Source organism: Carcharodon carcharias, chromosome 7 (assembly GCF_017639515.1).
Source record: "Carcharodon carcharias isolate sCarCar2 chromosome 7, sCarCar2.pri, whole genome shotgun sequence".
Lineage (NCBI taxonomy): Eukaryota > Metazoa > Chordata > Chondrichthyes > Lamniformes > Lamnidae > Carcharodon > Carcharodon carcharias.
Genome location: NC_054473.1, coordinates 64,503,069 through 64,526,536, shown reverse-complemented (window position 1 = coordinate 64,526,536; position 23,468 = coordinate 64,503,069). Strand labels below are relative to the sequence as shown.

At 39.2% G+C, this 23,468-nt stretch overlaps 1 protein-coding gene across 3 annotated transcripts in view; it reads left to right on the top strand.

Moving 5' to 3' along the window:
• The window catches only part of crbn (cereblon), a 40,587-nt gene extending 18,195 nt beyond the window's left edge, over positions 1–22,392 (top strand). For 2 of the 3 annotated variants that reach the window (XM_041191816.1, XM_041191817.1), the window contains exons 3-11: positions 3,167–3,369; positions 6,215–6,364; positions 9,231–9,393; positions 13,549–13,611; positions 15,529–15,613; positions 15,965–16,080; positions 17,526–17,590; positions 19,275–19,406; positions 20,337–22,392. In XM_041191816.1, coding sequence (XP_041047750.1) covers positions 3,167–3,369; positions 6,215–6,364; positions 9,231–9,393; positions 13,549–13,611; positions 15,529–15,613; positions 15,965–16,080; positions 17,526–17,590; positions 19,275–19,406; positions 20,337–20,520 — 1,161 coding nt within the window. In that variant the 3' untranslated portion in view covers positions 20,521–22,392. The remainder of the gene's footprint in view (positions 1–3,166; positions 3,370–6,214; positions 6,365–9,230; positions 9,394–13,548; positions 13,612–15,528; positions 15,614–15,964; positions 16,081–17,525; positions 17,591–19,274; positions 19,407–20,336) is intronic. The other variant, XM_041191818.1, reaches the window with a different exon arrangement.
• Positions 22,393–23,468: the final 1,076 nt, after the last annotated feature.

The following is a 23,468-nucleotide window of genomic DNA, read 5'->3' as shown; positions in this document are numbered from 1 at the left end:
GTTCAAGAAGGCAGCTCACCAACACCTTCTCAATGGCAATTAGGGATGGGCAAGAAATGCTGGCCCAGCCAGCGAAGCCCACATCTCATGAATGAATAAAAAAAATGTTCTTTGCTTTGGAAACATGAACCTTAAGAGTTTTTAAAGTTGCAAATGCATAGCACTTAATATGATGTATAGGTGAAATTGATCACTCAGCCTGTGTGCACAGACTGGGAGAATAAATATTGATTTGTGCAATTAAGTGAAGAATTGCAGCCTGACTCAGTTGGCAAAGGCACATTAGTACACAACCAAAACATAGAGGCTCCATATCAAATCCCTAGCCTCTGTATAATTTATGGTCCCAGTTCAAGTTGTGCTGGAGTATTGCATTTTGCTTCCATAAATATTTTCTTAATCTTTCATGGAATGGGTGTCATTGGTAAGGCTGGTATTTGTTGCCCACCTCTCTTTGCCCTTCAGAAGGTTGTGGTGAACTGCCTTTTTGAACCGTTGTAATCCATGTGGCGTAGGTTTACAGTGATGCTGGAAAGGGAGTTGAAGGATTGTGACAGGGAAGAAACGGCAATATAGTTCCAAGTCAAGATATTACAGGGCTTGGAGGGGAACTTGCAGATAATGGTTCCTGGGCGTCTGCTGCCCCTGTCCTAAGTGGTAGAGGTTGTGGGTTTGGAAGGTGCTATCGAAGGAGCCTTGGTGAGTTGCTGCAGTACAGTGTAGATAGTACACACTGTGCATTGGTGGTGGACAGAGTAGGGTGCCAATCATGGGTTGCTTCACCCTGGGTGGCATCAAGCTTCTTGAGTGTTGTTGGAGCTGCACTCACCCAGGTAAGTGGAAAGTATTCCATCACATTCCTGCAGCAATCTCCTAGGAGTGAAACGATTGGTCTCCAACAACCACAATCACCTTCCTTTGTGCTAGGTATGACTCCAACCATTGGAGAGTTTTCCTCCTAATTCCCATTGACTTCAATTTTGCTAGGGCTCCTTGATGCCAAACTTAGTTAAATGCTGCCTTGATGTCAAGGGCAGTTACTGTCAGCTCACCTCTGGAATTCAGCTCTTTTGTCCATGTTTGGACCAAGACTATTGAGGTTGAGAATTGAGTGGCCTCCACGGAACCTAAACTAAGTGTCAGTGAGCAGGTTATTTGGAAGTGCCACTTGATAGCACTGTCAATGATCCCTTCCATCACTTTGCTAATGATTGGGAAACGCCTGATAGGGCAGTAATTGGTCGGATTGGATTTGTCCTTTTTGTGGACAGGACATACCTGGGCAATTTTACACATTGTCAAGTGGATGCCAGCGTTGAAACTTACTTGAACAGCTTAGCTTGTGGCAAGGTTAGCTCTGGAGCAAATGTCTTCAGAACTACTCCAGGATGTTGTCAGGGCCTACAGCCTTTGCAGTACCCAGTGCCTTCAGCCTTTTCATAACATGTGGAGTGAATCAAATTGGCTGAAGGTTGGCATCTGTGCTGTGAATGGTGAGGACAAGGTCTAGAATGTTCTTCCCCTTGTTGGTTCCCTCACTACCTGCCGCAGACCTTGTCTGGTATATATGTCCTTCAGGTACTGGCCAGCTCAGTCATTAGTGATGCCATTGAACCAATCTTAATGATGGGTATTGGGCGTTCCCCTACCCAGAGTACATTCTGTGCCTTTAACATCCTCAGTTCTTCTTCCAAGAGATTTTCAATATGGAGGAGCACTGATTAATCAGAGGGAGCACAATATGTGGTACTCAGCAAGAGGTTCCCTTGTTCATGTTTGACTGGATGCTTTGAGATTTCATGAGGTCCAGAGTCAGTATTGAGGGCTCCCAGGGCAACTCCCTCCCCACTGTGCCTCTGCCAGTGCTGGGTCTGTTCTACTGGTGGGGCAGGACACACCTAGAGATGGTGATATCTGGGGCATTGGCTGCAAGGTATTTTTTAAAATTTGTTCATGGCTTGTGGGTGTCACTGGCGGGGCCAGCATTTATTGCCTATCCCTAATTGCCCTTGTTCAGAGGGCATTTGAGAGTCAACCACATTGCTGTGGGACTGTAGTCGCATGTAGGCTAGACCAGGTGAGGAGAGCAGATGGATTTTTACAGCAATTGATGATAATGTCATGACACCATAACTGAGACTATCTTTCAATTCCAGGTTTATTTTTTATTAAAAAGCTAGGCCACAACTGGAGTACGGTGTGCAGTTCTAGTCGCCACACTATAGGAAGGATGTGATTGCACTGGAGAGGGTGCAGAGGAGAGTCACAAGGATGTTGCCTGGGCTGGAGTGTTTGAGCTATGAAGAGAGACTCAATAGGCTAGGGTTGTTTTCCTTGGAGCAGAGAAGGCTGAGGGGGAACCTGATAGAGGAATACAAAATTATGAGGGACGGAGATAGGAAGAAATTTTTCCCCTTAGCGGAGGTGTCAGTAACCAAGGGGCATAGATATAAGGTAAGGGGCAGGAGGTTTAGAGGCGATTTGAGGAAAATCTTTTCACCCAGTGGGTGAATGGAATCTGGAACACACTGCCTGAAGGGCTAGTAGAGGCAGGAACCCTCGCAACATTTAAGAAGTATTTAGATGAGCACTTGAAATGCCATGGCATGCAGGGCTATGGGCCAAATGATGGAAAATGGGATTTAAATAGTTAGGTGCTTGATGACCAGCACAGATATGATGGGCCAAAGGGCCTGTTTCTGTGCTGTATAACTCTGACTCTAAAAAGTTGAAATAATTGAACCTAAATTCCACCAGCCATGGTGGGATTTGAAACAGTGTCCCCTAGGCATTAGCCTGGGTCTCTGGTTGCTGGCCCAGTGACATTACCACTGCACCACCATCTCCCTGGTGAACCATAAACTAGGCAGGGAGCAAGTCTTATTGCCTTTGACCAACTCCTGTTTAAAAGGTTGAATGTAAGTGAAAAAATATTATGCCAATTTTGTCCAAACATTACCAGGAAATGCAACAGACAAAAAAATGATCTGATTTTTATCTGCAAACTGCAAAAAATGTAAATTTCCTCAATGCAGGAACGTTTGTTAATATGTTCATGAATAGGTGCATCTTTAATGTTAAATCTTGTGATCAATACATTAGAAAAATAAAGTTTAGAATGTAAGTTTAATTTTAAATGTATAATCAACGTTCTTTTGCTCCTTAGTACTTGGGGACTGAAATGGAGGAGTTTCACGGCCGGACCGTGCATGATGAAGATAGTTGTCCAACCTTCCCGGTTCTCCCTCATATCGCAGTTATTCTGATTCCTGGGCAGACCTTACCACTGCAGCTCTTTCGTCCTCAGGAAGTATCCATGATGCGAAACCTGATTCAAAAAGACAGGACATTTGGTGTCCTTGCCTACAGGTTAATTTCTTGTACATTCAATAAGCTTCAATAGCTGATCACTTTTTAATTATTTAATGGGACTCCACAAATTACAGAACAGATGCTTTACGTAACTTGGAGGATAAAAGATCTATGAAATAAACTGGCAAACCACCACAGTATACTTGACACCTAAAATCCTTTCACAAATTACTGAAAAAGCAGGCTATGTGATGGTTCTTCAAAATCATTGTAAAAACTTAACATTGCTTATGAGCAAATTATTTTGGTTACTGTGCTTAATGTTTCCCAGCTGAATCATTGTAGTTGAGCAAGATATAATCTACTTTTGAAGTTGTGTGTTCAGAGCAGCCTCTTAGCACAGAATAATTTCCTTCTGCATTCAACTAGCTTTTATAGCTAGCTGTTTTTTTTCTTTTTTTAAGATCTGAAGGCAGAAAATTATAAAACTAGAACAAATACCATTTGAGAAAAGAATGAAAGTATCAATGATTCTCGAAACTTGCAGTTACATTGTGCCTCATCAATCAGAAATATTCCAAAGTGCTTTAGGTATAATTAATCACTTTGAAATGCAATGATTGTTACGTAGATAAACGCAGCAAGTTCTTAAAACAGCAACAAGATAAACAATGAAATGAGCTGTGAGGTTTTATTTTGGTGGTGTTGTTTAAAAGAGGAGCATTGGCCAGGGCACTGAGAGAATTCCTTTCTCCCCTTCAAATGATGTCAGTCGAATTTGCAATCACAAGAACAGGCAGCTAGAGTTTTGGTTTACTGTCACATCCGAAGAATAGCAAGACTCCGTCAGTACTGCATTGAAATGACAGCCTGATTAATGCTCCCAAATACTGAAATAGGTTTGGAACTGGCATTTTTTACTTCACGGAAAAGTGTGACCAACTGGGCCAAGCTAATGTGCAAAATCAATCGACCTGAAAATAGGGAATAGCACATTATAGGGAAGGCCACTAGTTTTCTGTTATCTTAGAAAACAAAGTTATGGAATGTGATTGGCAATTTACAAGTAAAAAATCCAGAATCCTACAAAATGAAAGACAATATGACTTTTGTCCATCACTGTCCTGCTTAACTTTTCCATGTGATAAACTGACAGCTATGAATCCAGGTGTTAGGTTGCACATATGCTACAAGTTTTGTTTCAGGTCAAACTTTCTAGAAAACAGTGCAGTATAACTGTGAAATTAACGTATTTCTCATTTCCTGCCATTTTCTGTAATTTAATGTTTATTTATGTGAATATATTCTGCCTAAAAACTTGCACATATAGCATGAAATTTATCTTCATCTTAATGTATCCATGAAATTTGTGCCACATGAAATTTTAACCAGCAAAAACATTTTGTAGTTTATCCACATAATGATGACATTACTTTTGTGCCTGTAGCACCAGGAGTGATGTTATGATTAGTGAATGGATATTATAAACAAATGTGACACAAAGGGCTACATTTTTAATGTCCATAAACTGGTGGGCTGCAGTTGAGCATGAGGGTAAAATTTAAGAAATCTCAAACCTACCTCCAAGCTACCATTTCTGGACTTAATGGAGCCAGGACAAGGAATAGGAGCCAAACTAAACTAAAAGATGAAAGCAAAAAACGGTGGTTGTTTGAAATCCAAAACAAAAATAAAAATACCTGGAAAAACTCAGCAGGTCTGGCAGCATCTGCAGAGAGGAAAACAGTTAACGTTTCGAGTCCATATGACTCTTCAACAGAACTAAGTGAAAATAGAAAAAAGGTGAAATATAAGCTGGTGAGGCGGGGGGCGGGTAGTGGGTGACAGGTAGAGTGGGATAGAGAGCGAGTGATAGGTGGAGATAGCCAAAAGATGTCATAGACAAAAGGACAAAGAGTTGTTGAAGGTGGTGATATTATCCAAGGAATGTGCTAATTTATACAAGCAAGGTACTGATAGCCCTGGTGGGGGTGGGGTGAAGGGAAGGGTTTGATGACTTTTTGATGTATGTCCTTGTGCATCTCAGTACCCAGGAGGTGGATTGGCATTAAATGTTTTAATGAGGCTAGCAGCCTCTTGCTTTAACCTGTATTGCAGATTTAACTGTGGCCAGCTGAGTTTCCCACAGCTGAAGGGAGGTGAGGCCAGCCTCGGGGAGAAATTAAGTGCCTTTACAGCACTGCTTGTAGCCCAGGAGGAAGTTGTGGACCTATCTGATCCTGCACCCTGCCCCAGTGTTCTCCCACCCAAAGGGAAGCCAGTCCTTCCAAGCAGATTAACTTATCGGTGGGGAATCTGTTGAGGACAAAAAGTGCATGCTATGAAGTGTGAAATTAAAACTCCACAACATGCAGGGAAACTCAGACTTTCAGATTTCCCATCTGAAACTCTGACCCTCCACCCCCGCAGCCTCAGTAATTCTTCGATCTTAATATCCAGCCAAAGTTCTTTATCTACTGAGAAAAGCTAGGACATACTGCAACAAGTGGTCCTTTAGTTTCCTTTTATTTTCTAATTTTTTTTTTCCACTCAACAAGACCAAACTAGGGAATTGAGCCTTCAATTTCAGGCACCCAGTGTCAATTCATTTCACTTTGGACCCAAAGGCAACATACGTTCCATCAGTTCAGGCAGGCTTTGAACCCAGATCTCAGAGATTGAAGACCACTCTGGTAGCAGTTTCTGCTGCATTACTTTCCATGAATATAGTTTAACAACAACTCCATTGAAATGCATTATACGCAAAACTCTTGAAACAGAGCAATGATACATTTATCCCACTGCCCATTGTAGACCTAAATTGAATTTTCTCCTGAGTTTTTTTTTGCTGAAATAAAGTATCTATTCTACTGTCTTAATGCTCATATGTTTTCTTTCTTAGTGATCCTTCTGACCGAGCTCCAGAGTTTGGAACAACAGCAGAGATTTATGAATTTAGGGAGGAGCAAGAATATGGCATTGAAACTGTAAAAGTGAAAGCCGTTGGGCGTCAGAGGTTTAAAGTTCTTGAAACAAGAACTCAAACTGATGGGTAAGATGGTAATTTTTCAGGCTGCCTTGCCACTCTTGATCTTTGCCTCTGAGTGATTTCTGTTCAAAAGTGGTACAGTTAGTACCTGAATCATACTGTAAATGCTAAGAGCAAACACTGATATTGTTAAATTTCCAGTTTTCTTTGTTACTGTTTCTCTAAATGTTTGGAATATCCATTAATTATCGACTACCTTTCAGTGCAGAAATCCAAATTAAAAATAAAAGATGCTCATACAAACTTTACCACTACAAAGATTTACCATGTGCATTTATGTCTAATATTAAAATAGCTTAGTTTAAAAGCTTCCCTGATGACGCACCTGGTTAGGACAATAATGTTCATGCTTGATATGCTGATTTAGCTAATCACAAGCGGTGGAGAGTCGAGAGTGCTGGCATTATTGTCACAGCACTCAGTTAGGAAATAGGAAATTCACCATGTGCCCCACTCGACCAATGCCCAGCAGTTATTGCTAGCAGTGTGCATTACTGGATCTTAAGAGAAGGTGGGATCGGCCTTGATTGTGGTTCTTCTCACAGGTGATTGGCCAGTTGGTTCACTAGCTGGTTCACTTGAAAATTGGTTATTCGAATGAATTGCCTGAGTGCAGCCAATACCCCACTAACTAGTTCATGATTTTTTGGGAATGAGGGACAATGTGACAAAAAGAGAGTTTGGCATCAAAAGCAGGAAGAAAAAGACAGTACGTTGTGGCCCACATTAAATATATGGTGTATACCAGTATCCTGGTCAACATTCAGTGGGAGTTGCTTACAGTTAAGCTTTTGTTTGCAGACAGGCATATCTGTGGACAATAGAAAGCAGAAATTAAATGTGAAGTGTAACCAGCCAAAAACAACAAATTATTGGTTATCTTGATTTTATAGTAATGGGTATTTTTGAATTGTCTGTCACCAGCCTTATTTTTTCTCTCTGCCCAAAAGTTCATTTGCAAGTTGTTTTGGTGGATACTTTTCTCATGAGTTGATAATATCCCTGACAGTTTTTCCATTTCCAAATATTGGCAGATTTATGGTTAACATGTAACAACAACTTATACAACACCTTTAAAGACTGAAATGTCCCAAGGCACTTTACAGACATCATCCAAATTTGACTCTAAGCGACAACTTGAGGTATTAGGGCAAATGACTGAAAGCTTGGTCAAGGAGGTGGGTTTTAAGGAGCACCTTGAAGGAAGAAAGAAAGCTAGTGAGGATTAGGGAGCAAATTCCAGAGCCTAAGCTTTAACATTTGAAGACGTGGCCACTAATGGTGGAGAAATTGAAATCTGAGATGCTCAAGAAGCCAAAATTGGAAGAATGCAAGATATCTTGGAGGGTTGTAGGGCTGGAAGAGGTTAAAAAGATGGGATGGGACAAGGACACAGAAGAATTTGAAAAGGATAAGAATCGAGGTGTTGCTTAATCAGGAGCTAATGTAGCTCAACAAGTGCAGGGGTGATGGATGATTGAAACATGGTGCAAGTTAAGATATGGGCAGGAGAGTTTAGGATGAGCTTCAGCTTATTGAGGGTGGAAGATGGGAGGCTGGCCAAGAGTGCTTTCCAATAGTTAAGACTACAGGTAACAAAGGCATGGCTGAGGATTTCAGCAGGAAATGGGGAGCTGGAGGAGAGGCGGAGTCACAAAATGTGCAAATGGAAATTGGCCGTCTTGGTGATGCTGCAGATGTGTGATCAGCAGTACATCTTGGGGTCTCATATGACACCAGAATTATGAGCAGTCTGGTTTAGCTTCCGACATTTGCCAGGGAAAAGGATAGAATCTGTGCCAGTGGAATGGGGTTTGTGACAGGGACTGAAGGCAATGGATTAGGTCTTCCCAATATTTCGAGAAAATATCTGATCCTCCAGTACTAGTTGTTGGGCAAGCAGTGTGACAATTTGGAGCCATTGAAGTAGTCAGGAGAGATGGTTGTGAGGTGACACTAGATGTCAGGTTCAAAAGGTACACTGTGCATGTGTGTGAATATGTGTGTGTGAATACATGTGACTTTGTTTGTGTGTGTGTATGTGTGTGTGTGAATACGTCTGTGTGTGTATGAATATATGTGTGTGTGTGAAAATGTGTACGTGTGAATATGTGTCTGTGTGTATACGTGTGTATGTGTGTCTGTATGTATATGTTTTCTGAAGATGCCAGCAAGAGGTAGCAAGCAGTTAAGAAATGGGACAAGTGTAAGATTATATTCTTGTGGGAATCACAGAGATAACCGTGTGGGAGCAGGAATAACAAACCATTGCAAGTGATTGCCTATGACTGGATAGATAAAAATGAAATATGGTGAGTCTTGACCCACCCACATAGATAATGGATAAGAGGCTTTGGAGGAGGGTCATGTGGACAGCCACATCAAAGTCTACAGACAGATTAAGAAGGAGCATTCAGAATATGTAATAGGTTCTTAATGTTTTGGTAGTCCTTAAGCTGCTTTTTAAAAGGAAGCGGCAGGAGTGGCCTATCAACTTGCTTTCGAGAACTCTGGTACACAGTGCAAATTGTATAAAGCTGGTGGTGTCGCTACTTGCCTCTTTCAGGTGTATAAGATGCTATTAGTGTGCAACGTAGAGTAGCTTCATTTCATTTTCCTGCAAATGTATATTTTTGTGGAGATTAAAATTTTGCTACAGTTTCTGAACCCACTCCCAGGCGTTCAAGCATGATACTACATGTATTTTTCTTGCCTGTTTTTTTAAATCCGGTCTGCGTGGTATCAGGTGTAAAATGACAGAACGCTTCCTTTTCATTTCCCTCCCTTGCCCATTCTGCAATTTATGGTTATCAATACAACAGAGGCAATTTATTGTATGCTAACAAGTGCTACTTTAATTTGTTCCTAGAATTCGGGTGGCAAAGGTTCAGATCCTACCAGAATGGGTCCTCCCTTCAAGCATATCAGGAGTGCAGCTTAATTCACTTAACAGACTTCACATGTTTGTCTCAAATAAGCCCCCTGCTTGCCGGTTAAAACAAAATCAGAGATGGTGGCAAAAATACCAGAAGGTTGGTTCTATATTATGTCTAAAGGTATCATGTAAAAATAACCATCTTCATTAGCAAATGAGAAACAGATCTTGAACTTTTTCGAATGATTTAATTTTTATTAATGACAGACTTCATACAGTTATTGACTCAATATTGAAAATGAAAAGTTTCTGTTTCTGGAATGTTAACTCAGCAGAACATGCAACTTGTGTTTGATACTCTTTGCATATTGCATAGTATTTGCATCACATAAGCAGGCCATTTAGCCCAACAGGTCTATGTCTGTAATAAGAACAGAAAATGCTGGAAATACTCAGCAAGCCAGGCAGCATCTGTGGTGGAAGAAAACAGAGTTTAAGGGGTTGAATTTTACCACAGGCTTCAGGGCTCTGGTGGTGCACCAAAAAATTGGCCCTGAGCCTGTACTTAACAGAGTGGGACCGGCTCAATGATTTTACCATCAATGGCCTCCTAATTGGCCACCTACAGGCTCACCATCCAATTAAGGGTGACAGGTGGGAACTTGATGTTGCTGTCCAAACAAGAGGGCTGGCAGCTCTGAAGCTCCAGAAGCACCACCAGGTGAATTGTGTGCTGCGCAGGCAGGCATGAAACCTAGAGGCACAGGTGTGTAAAAAAATTAATATTTAGGGGGTTGAGGGTAGTTGGCCCTGCAGGATGGAGCTGAAACCTCTTGGGGGTTGTTGGGGTCGTAGGGGTTGACTTTCATCTCACCACTGCGTCTTTAGGCCAAGGTGCCCCCCCCGCCCCCACCATAGGCAAAATTCTGATGGCCCCATAATATGGCCCATAACTGGGGCCTTAATTATGAAAATTAGCTGCTGGTCTCTGTCAGATGAACAGCTGAGCCACTTCACTGCCTGCTGTTGAAACTTCCCTGGGGGCAGGACAGGGAGATATCCTGATGTGGTTCCCCACTATTTTACTGGCCACCCTGTCTCCATTTCCACCACCCAGGGGCTAGTAAAATTCAGCCCAACATTTCAGGTTGATGATCTTTTGTCAGAGCTCTTGATGTTTGTGCTTCGCATTAAGTTCCTCCCACTCCTTTTCTACCCCCATCAGCATATCCTCCTTTTCTCTCTGGTGTGTTCATCTCGATTCCCCTTAAATGGATCAATGCTATACTCTCGACTGCTCCTATTAGTGAGTTCCACAATCTAACCACGCTCTGGCTCAAGAAACTACTCCTGCATTCGAAATTATATTCACTATCTTATGGTCCCTAGTTCTGACCCCTCCTACAAGTGGAAACATTCTAAGTCTTACAAATCTCCACCAGTCTTTTCTAGAGAAAGAAGTCCTTGACTGTTCAATCTTTAATGATAGCTCTACCTCAGTTCTGGCATCATTCTTGTAAATCTTTTTGTACCTTTCCCAGCACCTCAAAATTATTTTTGATATTGCAATCAGAACTGTTCATAATGCTCAGAAGTATGGTGCAAGGTCCTATATAAATTTAACATAAACTCTGCTTTTCACTTCTATTGTTGACAGTTCTAGAATCTTTAGTCTCTGGCAAGGTAAACCTTTTCCCTAGAACTTATTGCTAGCTTAGAACTTCAACTGAAAGAAATTTCCAAATATTAAAGGAACATTGTCTTAGCCTGGATACTCAAATAAAAAGTTCTCTTCCCCCAGGAGTCTTTAATTTAGCAAAGTTATCTTAGGACAGCACATAAATAGTGAAATGTTAGTGCAGAATGAATTATTGTGGAATTCCCCAATATCAGTCCATAGGACTGTAACTCAGATTTCTAGAGTAGTGTGGGTTTTCAAGATAAAATAGATTTGAGAATACAACCCCTTGTATGCTTTATTAATACATGTCTTTTATTGATACCAATTATAGATTACATCTTGTACAAAGGAGTATAGATGGTAACTAAAGCTAATCATAACATGCCAATGTTTTAAAATACATGCAATTTTTGAATCCACCTTAGTAATGTTATTGGATAATCAAATATTGATTTTAAAAGATTATATTCACAATCCAGCATGATTATATTAGATTTTGAAGTGCCTTTGTCTCAACCTGTTGGGGAATTCTCAGAGAACTTGACCCATGTATCCAAAGATGGCTGGCGGACCTGTCTCAGTTAATGATGTGTATTTTAAAGTCAGTTCAGCTGAGATTTTTAAAAAAGGCTGACTGACATTTTCTGACTCTGCCTTTTTGAGTAAGTTCAGGAGAGTTAAAAACAGACTTGTCAGTGTGTATTGTGTTTCAGAAAAACATAGTCCTTATCTGCGAGTGACCTCGGTTTATAACTCTGCAAGTCTGGAAGAGCAGGTGGTTAATTTGGCTGTTTTCCAATTTACAAAGTCTGAAGGACATCTTGTGTACTCTATACATATTGACAACAATTCAATCTAGCAGCCATCTTTATGTCAATAGTCATTTTTATAGCGCTAATTTGGAATTAACACTTTAACATTTTAAATTCCCCATCAAATGTGAGAGTTTTATAATATCTTTAACACTATCCCTCTAGTAATGTATCTCAATGCTTACCTTGCTTTTTTTATTAATCCGAGTTGCTACTTGTAGCAATTTGTGTATCTGTATACCCAGGTCCCTCTGCTCTGCCACCCCATGTAGACAGTTACTTTCCAAAGAGTATGGCCTCCTTATTCTTCCAACCAAAATGTCCCACATCACACTTGTCTATAACAAAGTTCATTTGCCATTATATGTCCATTCTCTAAGTTTATTGATGTCTCCTTGTATTTTATTACCGTCCTCTGTATTAATGACACCCATCAAATTGGTGTAATCCTGAAACTTATACGTGCAGATTCCAAGTCATGAATGTAAAATGTGAACCAGAGTGGCCCCAGCACCGATCTTTTTTGAACTCCATTTCTGACCTTTTGACAGTCTGAGTAATTACTTTTAACCCCTACTTTCTGTGCTCTCTTTTGTTGCCAGCTCACTATCCATTCTGCTGCTTGTTCCCTGATTCTACATGTTTTTGAATTTTAAAAATCCAGATAAACAGTATCATGGTCAGTTGGGGACAATGGGAGGGGGTGTTATTTCAGTTTGCATGCTGTTTTTCCCTACCTACTGCCTTTACAATGTTCTTTCAGTTAGATCAAATGCAGCGTGTACAAATAAACTTGGTTTATTCACATTCTTTATCTGTGTTACATGCAGCCCAGTAATTTGCATTCAGTGAGGTTTATCTGAGCATGATAAACTAAGACTTTTAAGGAAAAATATATTTAAATAGGAATTGAATTTTTTTTAATATATAGTTGTACAAGTATAGCCTTTTCTCTGAATCCGAGTGTTCAAAGCGATATATTTTCTATCATCTGTTGGGATGGGAATGATCAGAGGAGGTTGGGTTTACATCTACAATGTTCTGAATTTGTGATTTGAACTGTTATTGGAGACTTGCTGCTTTGCCGGTTGAAGAGTCATCCTGGGCTCCCCTCGTATACTCCTGTCAACTTTTTGGAAGGGGTGCCCATCTTGCTGAACTGGAAGCCTTCAAGAGCAATACTGTGCACTATTTAAGAAACTCCTTGACCTCTGAATATTATTGCAATGTTAAAGAATCAATAAATTTCACATTTCAAAAGTTAAAAGATGGTGCAATTTTGCCCCATTAAGCACCTACTGTATTTGGCTGAAACACTAATTTGCAAAGAGAGCTCATTTCAGATAAGGCTCTAAAGACATTGAGTCCCATTAAGATGATCTGATAGCAGGCATCGAAACCATTGCTCATGTCTTTTTATCCTCTGCTCTTTCATTTTTCAAAAACAGGCACAATGTGAAATTGATGCTTTTTTTTTAAGTATTGCAGTTGATTTTGATTGATTTTTATGCTTCCCCAACAAATTAGTGACTGTGGTGAAGTATCAAGTTGCTCCCATGATTGTTTATAAACCAGCCAGAGTGGGCCACTAATTGCTCTTCGGTTATTGCTTTTTCTTGGGTACCCTTCAAATGTGAGGCCTGCCATTGGTATGTCCCCATAGAAGGGTAGCTGAGATCAGTAACATGTGAGCCGATCCAGTAGAGCTCCAAAGCTCTATGTTACTTTAGTAATCTTATCAACTACCAAAAGTTTGTTTTGTGGACTCATTTTACAAAAACTTTCACAAGTTTTAATTTTCATTGTTTCCTCTCTTTAGAGAAAGTTCCACTGTGCAAATCTGACTTGGTGGCCTCCATGGGTATACTCTTTGTATGATGCAGTAAGTATAAATCTAAGTTTCCTTGTTGGACTTTTTTAGTAATCAGAATGACAGATGTCAGTATTGCAAAGTGGAATGCTGTTTCATTTTAGTTACCGATTTTTGGCGTGAAGAATCCCTAAATCAGAATATATACAGTGTAAAGTTCTCTACTCTGTACCACCAAGGCCAACTCCTGTGCTGTAAGTTTCTTCGATTCTATAAGTTTCTACGTGCCTTAACATCTTATGGCGGCTTTGTGTTTTTGCTCACAAGCCAGCTATCAGCGTATGATTGCTGTGAGGTTGTTCCTACTTCAGATTAAGTTGAAATGTTCTAAACTAATTTCACATGTTGCAGCCAACAAAGTGATTAGACTTGTCCTATCATTCTGGACAGGGCTCAGGGGTGTCCTAGAGCTGAAGGATCTGTCTGCTTAAGGCAGTAATGTCCAATCTGTTGTCTGCTAACTAAATGGGACAGATTGAATGGACCAAATTATGTTTTTATCTGTCTCCCATTTTCATTTGTTTGTATTAAAGCCTAGTAAAGGTACTGAGGTAAGCTGCTAGAATGTTTAAAAGCAGTTATTTGTGACTCTGTACCGGGATAGAAGCAGAAAAATAGTCCATCTTCGAGCACCTGATTAATCTTAAAGGCTTAGTCTAATCCTCACAATTAGCTGAGACCAAAAGAGGACATTTGGACTCTATCCCCAATATATGGTTGCATCATGAACATTGCTTCCCACTGTCCCAGAGACCATGACCATCTCTAATCTGGCTACCCACTTGAGCCCTGATTCTACTGTTTCTAACTGCTGTTCGAGTCTCTGCCTGCTGATGCTTCTAGCTCAGCCATTCACCTGAGCCCTAATATGTTAATTTCACTGTCCTTCGAAACAGAAAAAAAAGGCTTAAAAAAAGCATAAAATATAGGAAAGCAAGATAGCAAGAGACAGTAACGAAAGCGGATAGAAGAGGTGAAAAACACCTCTGAAAAATATATTTGAAGAGATATGATGTGAAATTAGGGGTTAAAATGAAGGCAGAGAGAATAGTTTGGTGGTTAGAGAGAATTTTTGCAACACAAGCAAACCACAATGAAGTTGGGGTGTAAGTGCACCCTTAATCAGATATTCATGGTCTCCGAAGGATCGGGCCCATTCACGTAAAAGCTTAAATCACCATTGTGCGAGCCACCGAGTTCAATTTTTTTATGATTTAATATATTTATTGTAACATTCTGGTTATATTTTATCCCCTTTCAGGTCTAGACCTCAAATATATTATTTCGAAGAAATGTATTGATCAGGATAAACTGAAATTTATGTTTAGGTTGTTAAACAGTTTTCCAAACATTGGGAGGTTTTCCATTTAAATACACCAAGGAGATGTGTTAATGTACTATTTTAAAATTCTTTAACGCGGTGCTTCAGTATGCTCCCAAGTGAATTTTCCTAAATCACTCAACCATATCTTGACAATTATACCCTTACATAAGTCCATATTTGTGGATGCCTGGTTGCCATGGATTAAAACTTGCATTTGATGCTCTGTGATTAAATGATCTGCCAGAATTCATTGTCCAAGCTTGCACAAGTACAGGCAATTTTAATGAGGTAGCAGAGGCATGTTGGGGAACAACGTCTTTGCATGGGATCAACTCTTTCAAGATGAGATGGGAAGAGAAAATTAACAGGGAGAATTTTTTTTGCCAAAAAGCTTGTCTCTCCTGATTTAGTTCCTTACAGCAAGAAGAACATAGAGCAATTGTTGTAAAATGCTCTAAATAAAGAAAACAAATAGGACTATTGGGAGGAGATAATTCAGACACGTTATAATGGTGTTCATTAAAAGAACTGTTGTGTAAGGCATTTTTTAAAGTGTGAGCAATGATCTTTTGGTGCCTGCAGTTTTTACTTTTGTCCATATATAGGAAATATTAATGGAAAGAATGAAAGTACAGCTTCGTGAGTGGGATGAAAATCTCAAAGATGATTCACTTCCCTCAAATCCTGTAGGTAAGAATTAATTGTCTTTTTTTCACATAAATCCAAAGTTAGCTTTATCCTTCAGCTTCAACAAGCTCTTCTTTCATACAGATCAGTGCAGTTTTTGGGGGGAAAAAAATAACTTAATTCAGTGTGTTTAACCATGTTGGGAGGGTTAATATGGTGGTTAACAATTTCAGTTTAAACAGTAGAATGAACTTATTGCTGTAGTTACTTCCATAAAAATATTCATGGCTCTTCCAATAAGTATCCAGTCTAGAAGATTTAAATTTGTGTTTATTGAGAAAATAAAAGGACTTTGGGGATGGAGGGAAGTGAATAATTATTTAATCAACAGAAATGATTAATTACTGTGTTTAGATTTTTCTTACAGAGTTGCTGCTTGTTTACCTATTGATGATGGCTTAAGAATAGAGCTTCTAAAAATCGGTAGTGCCATTCAGCGGCTGCGTTGTGAATTGGATCTGATGGACAAAGTAAGTGCTAAAAAGGTTGAATTCTACTGTAATGAATTATAATTATGCATTTAATTAGTCTAGCTAGTAACTTATACTGTATTGCGTCAACTAAGGAAAACAATTCTATCTGTATAAAGGCTTTAAAAATGCTGCAGCCCTTCAACTGATACCATTGATGAAACCAGTGTCCGTGCAGCAAAGGCTGAGTTTGGTGATGCTGCAGCTGCAGAGAGTGCATTCCCCACACACACACAGTTGCAGCGCCAGTGACATCACTTGGAACAATTTCCCTGGCAGCTACCTGCATCAAAAATAGGAGATAAAACTCAACCAGAAAAGAATTACATCTTGAACTCAAACAATACTATATCTTCTTTTACTAAAAAAAATGCCTTTTTTTAAAAAAAATAAGAATGGATAGCGTGCCACTTTACTCTGTATCAAGGGGAGATGGTGGTGTAGTGATAATGTTACTACATAAAGTCAGAGGCCCAGGCTAACGCTCTGGGGACACGAGTTCAAATCCCACCACAGCAGCTGGTGGAATTTAAATTCAATTAATAAAATATGGAATTAAAAGCTAATCACAGTAATGGTGATTGCCATTAAAAACCCACATGGTCCACTAATGAGCTTTAGGGAAGGAAATCTGCAATCCTTATCTGGTCTGGCCTACATGTGATTCCAGCCCCAGAATGGTTGTCTCTTAATTGCCCTCTCAAATGGTCTAGCAAACCACTCAGCTCAAGGCCAATTAGGGACGGACAATGAATGCTGGCCTTGCCAGTGATGTCCATATCCCATGAAAGAATAATAAACATTCTAATCCCTGTTATATCTTCCCTGGGAGTGTGTAATGGGACAATGTACAGGGCTGTTTCCTCGGTATCTGACCAGTGCCTAGGAAACGGGCAGCAAGTGAGAGGCAGCGAGAGTTCAGGAAAGGAGCAGTGAGCAAGAGGCGGCAAGGGCTCAGGCCAGCGGCACACTAGACTGGCAGTGGAGGAAGGAGAGAGGAGCGGCGAGGGCTTAGCCCAGTGACGCACTGGATGGCACAGGCGCAAACCAGTATTGGCACCAGCTGATGGGAACATGCCTTGAATGTCAGTAGTCATGTGCTTACAGATGGAGTGCAGGCTGAGTGCACGTGCACAAATGGCCAGTGGGCGTCAGCAGTTGGTGTTCAACAAATTGAATTACCAGAACAATGTAATCAGAAACTGTCATGGAAAATGGCCAATTAAATAAAGTGTGTGATGGCTGCTGGTGCTCCTTTCCAGAGCCTCAAATAAGTTAGTTTTCAGAAGACAGGAGAAAATGTTTTTAATGCACTGCAATGTGTAGCATAAATAACAGGAATTGCCGTATACCACAGTAAAGATATAATCTTGAGTGCAGGCTTTCTGTAATGTTTTTGTTAAATATGCTTAGAATTAAAATCTTCACTAATATCTCATTTACAGTGTACATCACTTTGTTGTAAAAGATGTTACCACACAGAAATAACCACCAAAAATGATATTTTCAGGTACGTTTTCCTTTTGGCGTAGTCACGGTAGGATTTTAATTTTGTAACAAGGCACGTGATCCTTGAGCTGTGCACAATGCAAAAGACACCCAGAGCTGCTGGACTGAAATCACGATTATGCAGAAGGAAGAATGTTGATAATGTTGAAGTCATAATGTGGATCTGTTTCATTATACAGAAGTTTTTAAATTTAGTTTTATTGAATGCCATTTCTTCATGGTCTTGGTGTAATTTTTAATAATTATGCAATTACTGAAACCTCTATCATGTTCCAAAGGTGTCATTCAAAGGGTCAAAAATGAAGTCCTACCCCTGTTTCCAAATACCTACAATCCACCATGAATTATTCATATTTCATCCTCCAGTTCATCTCCACAGCATTACTAGACCACACAATTCCCCAATGTTGCCAAACACTAGCCACCTCACTTTAATTCTACAACATTCCAGGGCCAATCCTGGTGCTACTAAAGCTAACAGCAATACCCAGCTTTCATACAAAAATGGGAAAAAATCATGGAATTGAAATCCCAAAACATCAGTTTATAAAATATAACTTTTTAAAAACATGTTCAGTCACTGTAAATTAATATTGAAGTTATCCCTACCAGGCACAAGTGCCTCCTATTATGAAATTGTATTCTCTGGCTCATAGGTGTGCTTATATATTCAAAACATTCTTTTAACAGTTAGCATGTGGTTATTACTGCAACAACCTAATAAGTATGACCATTTTATTCTGGAATAGGGGTAGGCCATTCAGTCTCTTGAGTCTATTTTGCCATTCAATTAGATCATGGCTGATCTACACTCAACCCTTTGTGACTTTGCTCCCTATCCCCTTGAGACTCTTTCTTGCCTGACAAAAAGTTATTGATCTCAGTTTTAAATGTCAATTGATTAATTCCTCATCCCTTAAGGAGAGGGTTTCAGACTTCCTTTACCATTTTATTCTTTTCTCATTTCACTCCTAAATAACATTATTATATTCCTTTGTTCTAGATTACCCCTCCAAAGGAAATGGCCCTTTCTATCTACTGTATTGAATCCTGCTTTTTTAAGCATCTTGATGAGATCGCATCCCCCCCAACATCTTAACTCAAACTAGGCTAATGCAACCTGTCCTCATAATTTAATTATTCAAGCCCCAATATTCTGGTGAATCCATGCTTGAACCCCTCCAAGGCTATACATCCTTCCTGTGGTGCTACGCTCAAAACTGAACACTATATTCCAGATAGGATCTAACCAAGACTGTAAACAACTGAAACATCACTTTTAATTCCAACATCCTTAGATGAAGGCCAAATTCTGTTATACTTTTTCATTACTTTGTGTACCTGTTCATTAGCTTTTAGTGATTTGTGTGTCTCTATTAATATTCCAATTTTTCTCATCCAAATTGGGTGACCTCATACCTCCCACATTAAACTCCTCCTGCCTTAGTTTTGACCACTCACTTGGCTGTTTGTCATTTTGTAACTTCCTGGTCTCATTTGCACACTTAACTGTGACTTCTAATTTAGCATCATCTGAATTTCTTCATATATCCAAGTTATTGATATATATGGTGAAAAGCTGAACGCCAATTATTGTAGAAGCTGAACTACTTCAAGAATTGTATGTTTTTATTTGTTTGCATAGTTATTCACTGCTTGACTAGTTCTTATCCATTTTTTTTAAGTTTATCCTTGTACGGACCCATGGCTGCCTATGTGAATCCTCATGGTTATGTACATGAAACTCTCACCGTATATAAAGCTAACAACCTGAACTTAATTGGTCGACCATCAACTCAGCATAGCTGGTTCCCTGGGTAATCTCTTAGTTAACTACGTCATTTATTGAAGTTGGTGAAGTACAAAGTGTCCCTGTTCTACTCTGTCTAATTCATTTCAATAATTTTACTTTATTATTTGACAATGTCCAGTGTTAGTATCATGACAGTAGCACTCCACCATTTGATAGTATTGACCATATTCCATTATTTAGCACTGAAAATACGTTTGACTTCATTTTCTGCAGAGCTCTGATCAAAAGAATTACATTTATTTAAATGCCAGTGTTTATTCATATTGAGCAAGCAATATTGTCTGAGTTTCTGCAGGGTTTGGAAGACACAACAATTACCGCATTGAAGAAAGTAAATTTTTGGGTTATTAAAGTGGAATAAGCTCCTAAGCCACCTACTTGTATTTACTGTGACACAAAAGTATGACTTGCCTAGACAATGGAGGATTCAGCATCTGAAGAAGGAAATATTCAATTGATCAAAACCTTTAAGCATAGAGCAAATAAATCACTGGAGGATATCTGCACTGATGTAGAAAATATTAAATAAATACTTTTCTGAAAATGATATGTAGAACAGGGGTGGTTTTGTTTGGCGGGGGGAATTGTGGAAATTGCAAGTGTGGAGTGTTTTATGGATTAACCAGAAGAAACAAATTAGGGCCCTGTAGCAAGTTTAAAAATCCTGTCAATGAAATTACAAAATTTAATTTTGTACATCTGACTTTGTTAGAACAGAAGTAATAATGTGCAATTCTTTTGGTTTCAGCTCCATTAAAAAAATACTTAATTTTTTGATAAATGTGAAAATGGAGAAATAATTGAATGAAAATAAAATTGTCTTGTAAAAGGTATGAACTGTTACTGGGATCCTCACAAAAAAAAGCCAATTTTGATTTATATCTGCAAATGGTTCACTTACAGATTTCTCATTTTAGTGCAAAATATTTTGCAGATTTGCGTGGACTATAGCCCAGTGCCGTACCTGTGGAAGCCATATGGGCTGGAAGTTTACAGCAACTAAGAAAGATATGTTGCCCCAGAAATTTTGGGGATTAACACGATCAGCTTTGCAACCCAGGATTCCAGAATTGGATGATGAAAATCAGCAGGAAGGATGCTGGCGACCATGTCTTTAATACATTACATACATACATATATATATATATAATATTTTATATAATATATATATATATATATAGATGTGAGTATATGTAAATATGAATGAAAGTGAATAGCACTGTAGTTACTTGTGCCAAAAGATGAAATCTCTTGTTCTGCTAATCACAGTTATTCAATAAAATAGCAAACTGTGAGTGGCAGGCACAACATGGCTCTGTTGGATCTGATGATTTCCAAATTAAGCATTCAGATCTAAAGTTAAATAACTGACATAGCACTATTTGAAATATGCTTGCACATTGTTTTCATTAAGTGCAAAATTACAATATTATTGTAGGCCAACAACCAGATCAAGTGCAATGATTTAATAAATACAGACTTCGGGGAAAGAAGTCCTCTGAAGCAACGTGATGGGCATTATTATAAAATGTTCCTTGCAATATGGATAAATTGCATTTTTATTTAAGATGGTGAAATTCTCAAACGTACCGTGGAAGATAAGCTGTACCAGTTAGGGTAGGGCTATTCATTAGCATTGCTTTCTTTCTCCTTCAGGTTTAGTGTATCATGTATTTTTTTTTAAAAGGGGCGATATTTCAAGCTTCAGTTGCAGCAATTGAAAGTTATGGGCTCATTAAGTTAGGGTTTAAAGGAATACTCTAGGACAAGCAAACCCTAACATTGTACAAATAACCAGTCTCTTCCAATGCATCATCATCTTGACTAGGAACAGTATTTAATTGCATTCCCAAGAATGGGTGCAGAAAGTAGATGTTGCATTGCCTTACTTCCCAACCCAGTGCTCTTGTGCATACAAATGTAGGAAGGGGAAGCTGAGTAGTCAATTTTACAAGTTTACAGTCCTGGTCAGGGGACTCCCATGCATTTCTTGAATTTAGGTGCATGGTCCCTTTGATTCTCCATCCATCTGTATCAGTGGGTTATGAGGAGTTCTCACCCTAATTCGAGCTATGTACTCCCAATGGATGACTTTTTGTCTCATGAGCAATTACGTAAAATCAACCCCATTAATTCAGTGGCCGCCCTTGAAAGCAAGATAGTGTCAGCAATCAAATTAGGAGGCATAGTATTTGAATTTTGCATAGGTGGTAACGAATACGGCTATTGAGCATTACCTTCCAATGTTCTTTTAAAAAGCTCACTGACTTCCAGAATTTTCTATTTAAAATATTAATGTTTTATAACAAAACATTAAGCAGTCCAATTATGCCTTTTGATAATCATTTTGCATAAATCTGGGAGCTGACCTGTAACAAGATTATAGCAACTTAATGAATGCTTCATTTGTAATTTTGTTCAATAAATCTACAGTTATTGGTCTGCTGAGGCTGTTGCAAAAATTGTCATCTGCTGTAAGCATTTCAAAGTAGCAAGTGTAATATATTATTGATAGAGCAGAATTTGGTAAAATGCAGTAGTGATGTGATCAGCTTGTTAATAAGGCACTACAGTGCTGTTCTGTGTCGTCTTTCGTTCTGGCAAATTACTTAGTTTCTAAGTAAGTGGTGTTCCAATGGATAGGATTTATTTTTCTTGGAAATAGTCTGTAAATAATAGAATTTACTGCTTGTTTAGTAATTGAGAATCATTGCGTTGGAAGCATTGTGTTAATCGCAGGTGTTCTGAGAAGCCGTGACCTTTTCAGTAATGCTGGCTTGTTCTTGAAATCTTTCTCTTGAAACAAAGAAATTATATTCTTTACAAAGCAATTAAAAATGAATGGCAATACAACCGAGCCCAGTGAAGAGATTTTGGAGACCTTTACCTTTAACAGTATTTTGCAGTGTTCTTTTATGATGCTAACCTACTTCCATAATTTTATGTTTAATGAACAAATTAAAGTATTGATGTTTTATAACATGGGAAAATTATGTAGTACAATTTTGCGTTTTGTTAAATTGAATTGGAAAAGATATAAGTTTAAAAAAATGTAGAGGAGACAATTTAAATCTTATTCTATTCTTGGAAAACAAGTTAAATTTAAAACTATTTTCAAAACAGCACTGGTAATTATGACACCACCTAGAATCTAACTGTTCCATGATAACCTCTAAAGTATCTAAAATGCAGAGTATAAGTCTCATTTATGGCATAATGAGCAGAAAATAGAAGTGCTGCATTTAAGTGAAAGCTCCCTAGTATACAGAATCTGAGCAGTTAAAAATATGATGGAGGATTGAGGCCTCAACTTTTTTGTTAATTTGTATTTATTTGATTTAATATTTAAAAGTAGAGTGGCTATAAATGCAATTATTCTTTTCAAGTTTATCATTTGAGACAATCAGCAAGAATATCAAACCCTCAGGTCGGGCAGCACCGTAGAGACAAGTTACGTTTTGGATACTGATGCTTCAAAACCGTTTTTCTTCAGATTTTGAATGGTCCAAGATGTTAACTTGTTTCTTCATGCTGAGGGACTTCTGCACAGATTCAGGGCCTCCTCTGTAGACATGGCCTCACAAGGTGCTGATGTCACTGACAGAGGGGGCTGCCATCCATTCCAGGAGCACACTGGGATGAGCTCCCAGATGCAGAATGCAGCGGTTTCTCCCTAACAAGCCAAACTTGTACCGCCCAGCTGACCTGAGAAACATGAAGACCTGGAGCAGCCCTCATGGCCCGAATGGACTCACCCATACATTGGGGTACACATAGCATCTGGCAACTCTGCCTTCAACTTCCGTCCTTCAGCTCTCACAGGTCCCCCAGCAGGTTCTGCATTGCCGATGAATCCAGAGGCACGTCATCACCCTAGGGTTCAGCATCAAACTAGCCTCCCACTATCCTCAGACTGTCAGTGGTTTTAACTGTTATGTCTCCATCAGCTGTTCAGGCCTGTCTGTGCTGTGCTAACAGCTTGTGTACACAGACTTAAGCATGCATACATACCCACTAACGTTAGAGTATCTGCACTGGTGGAGAGTGTGGAGGAATGATGTGATGG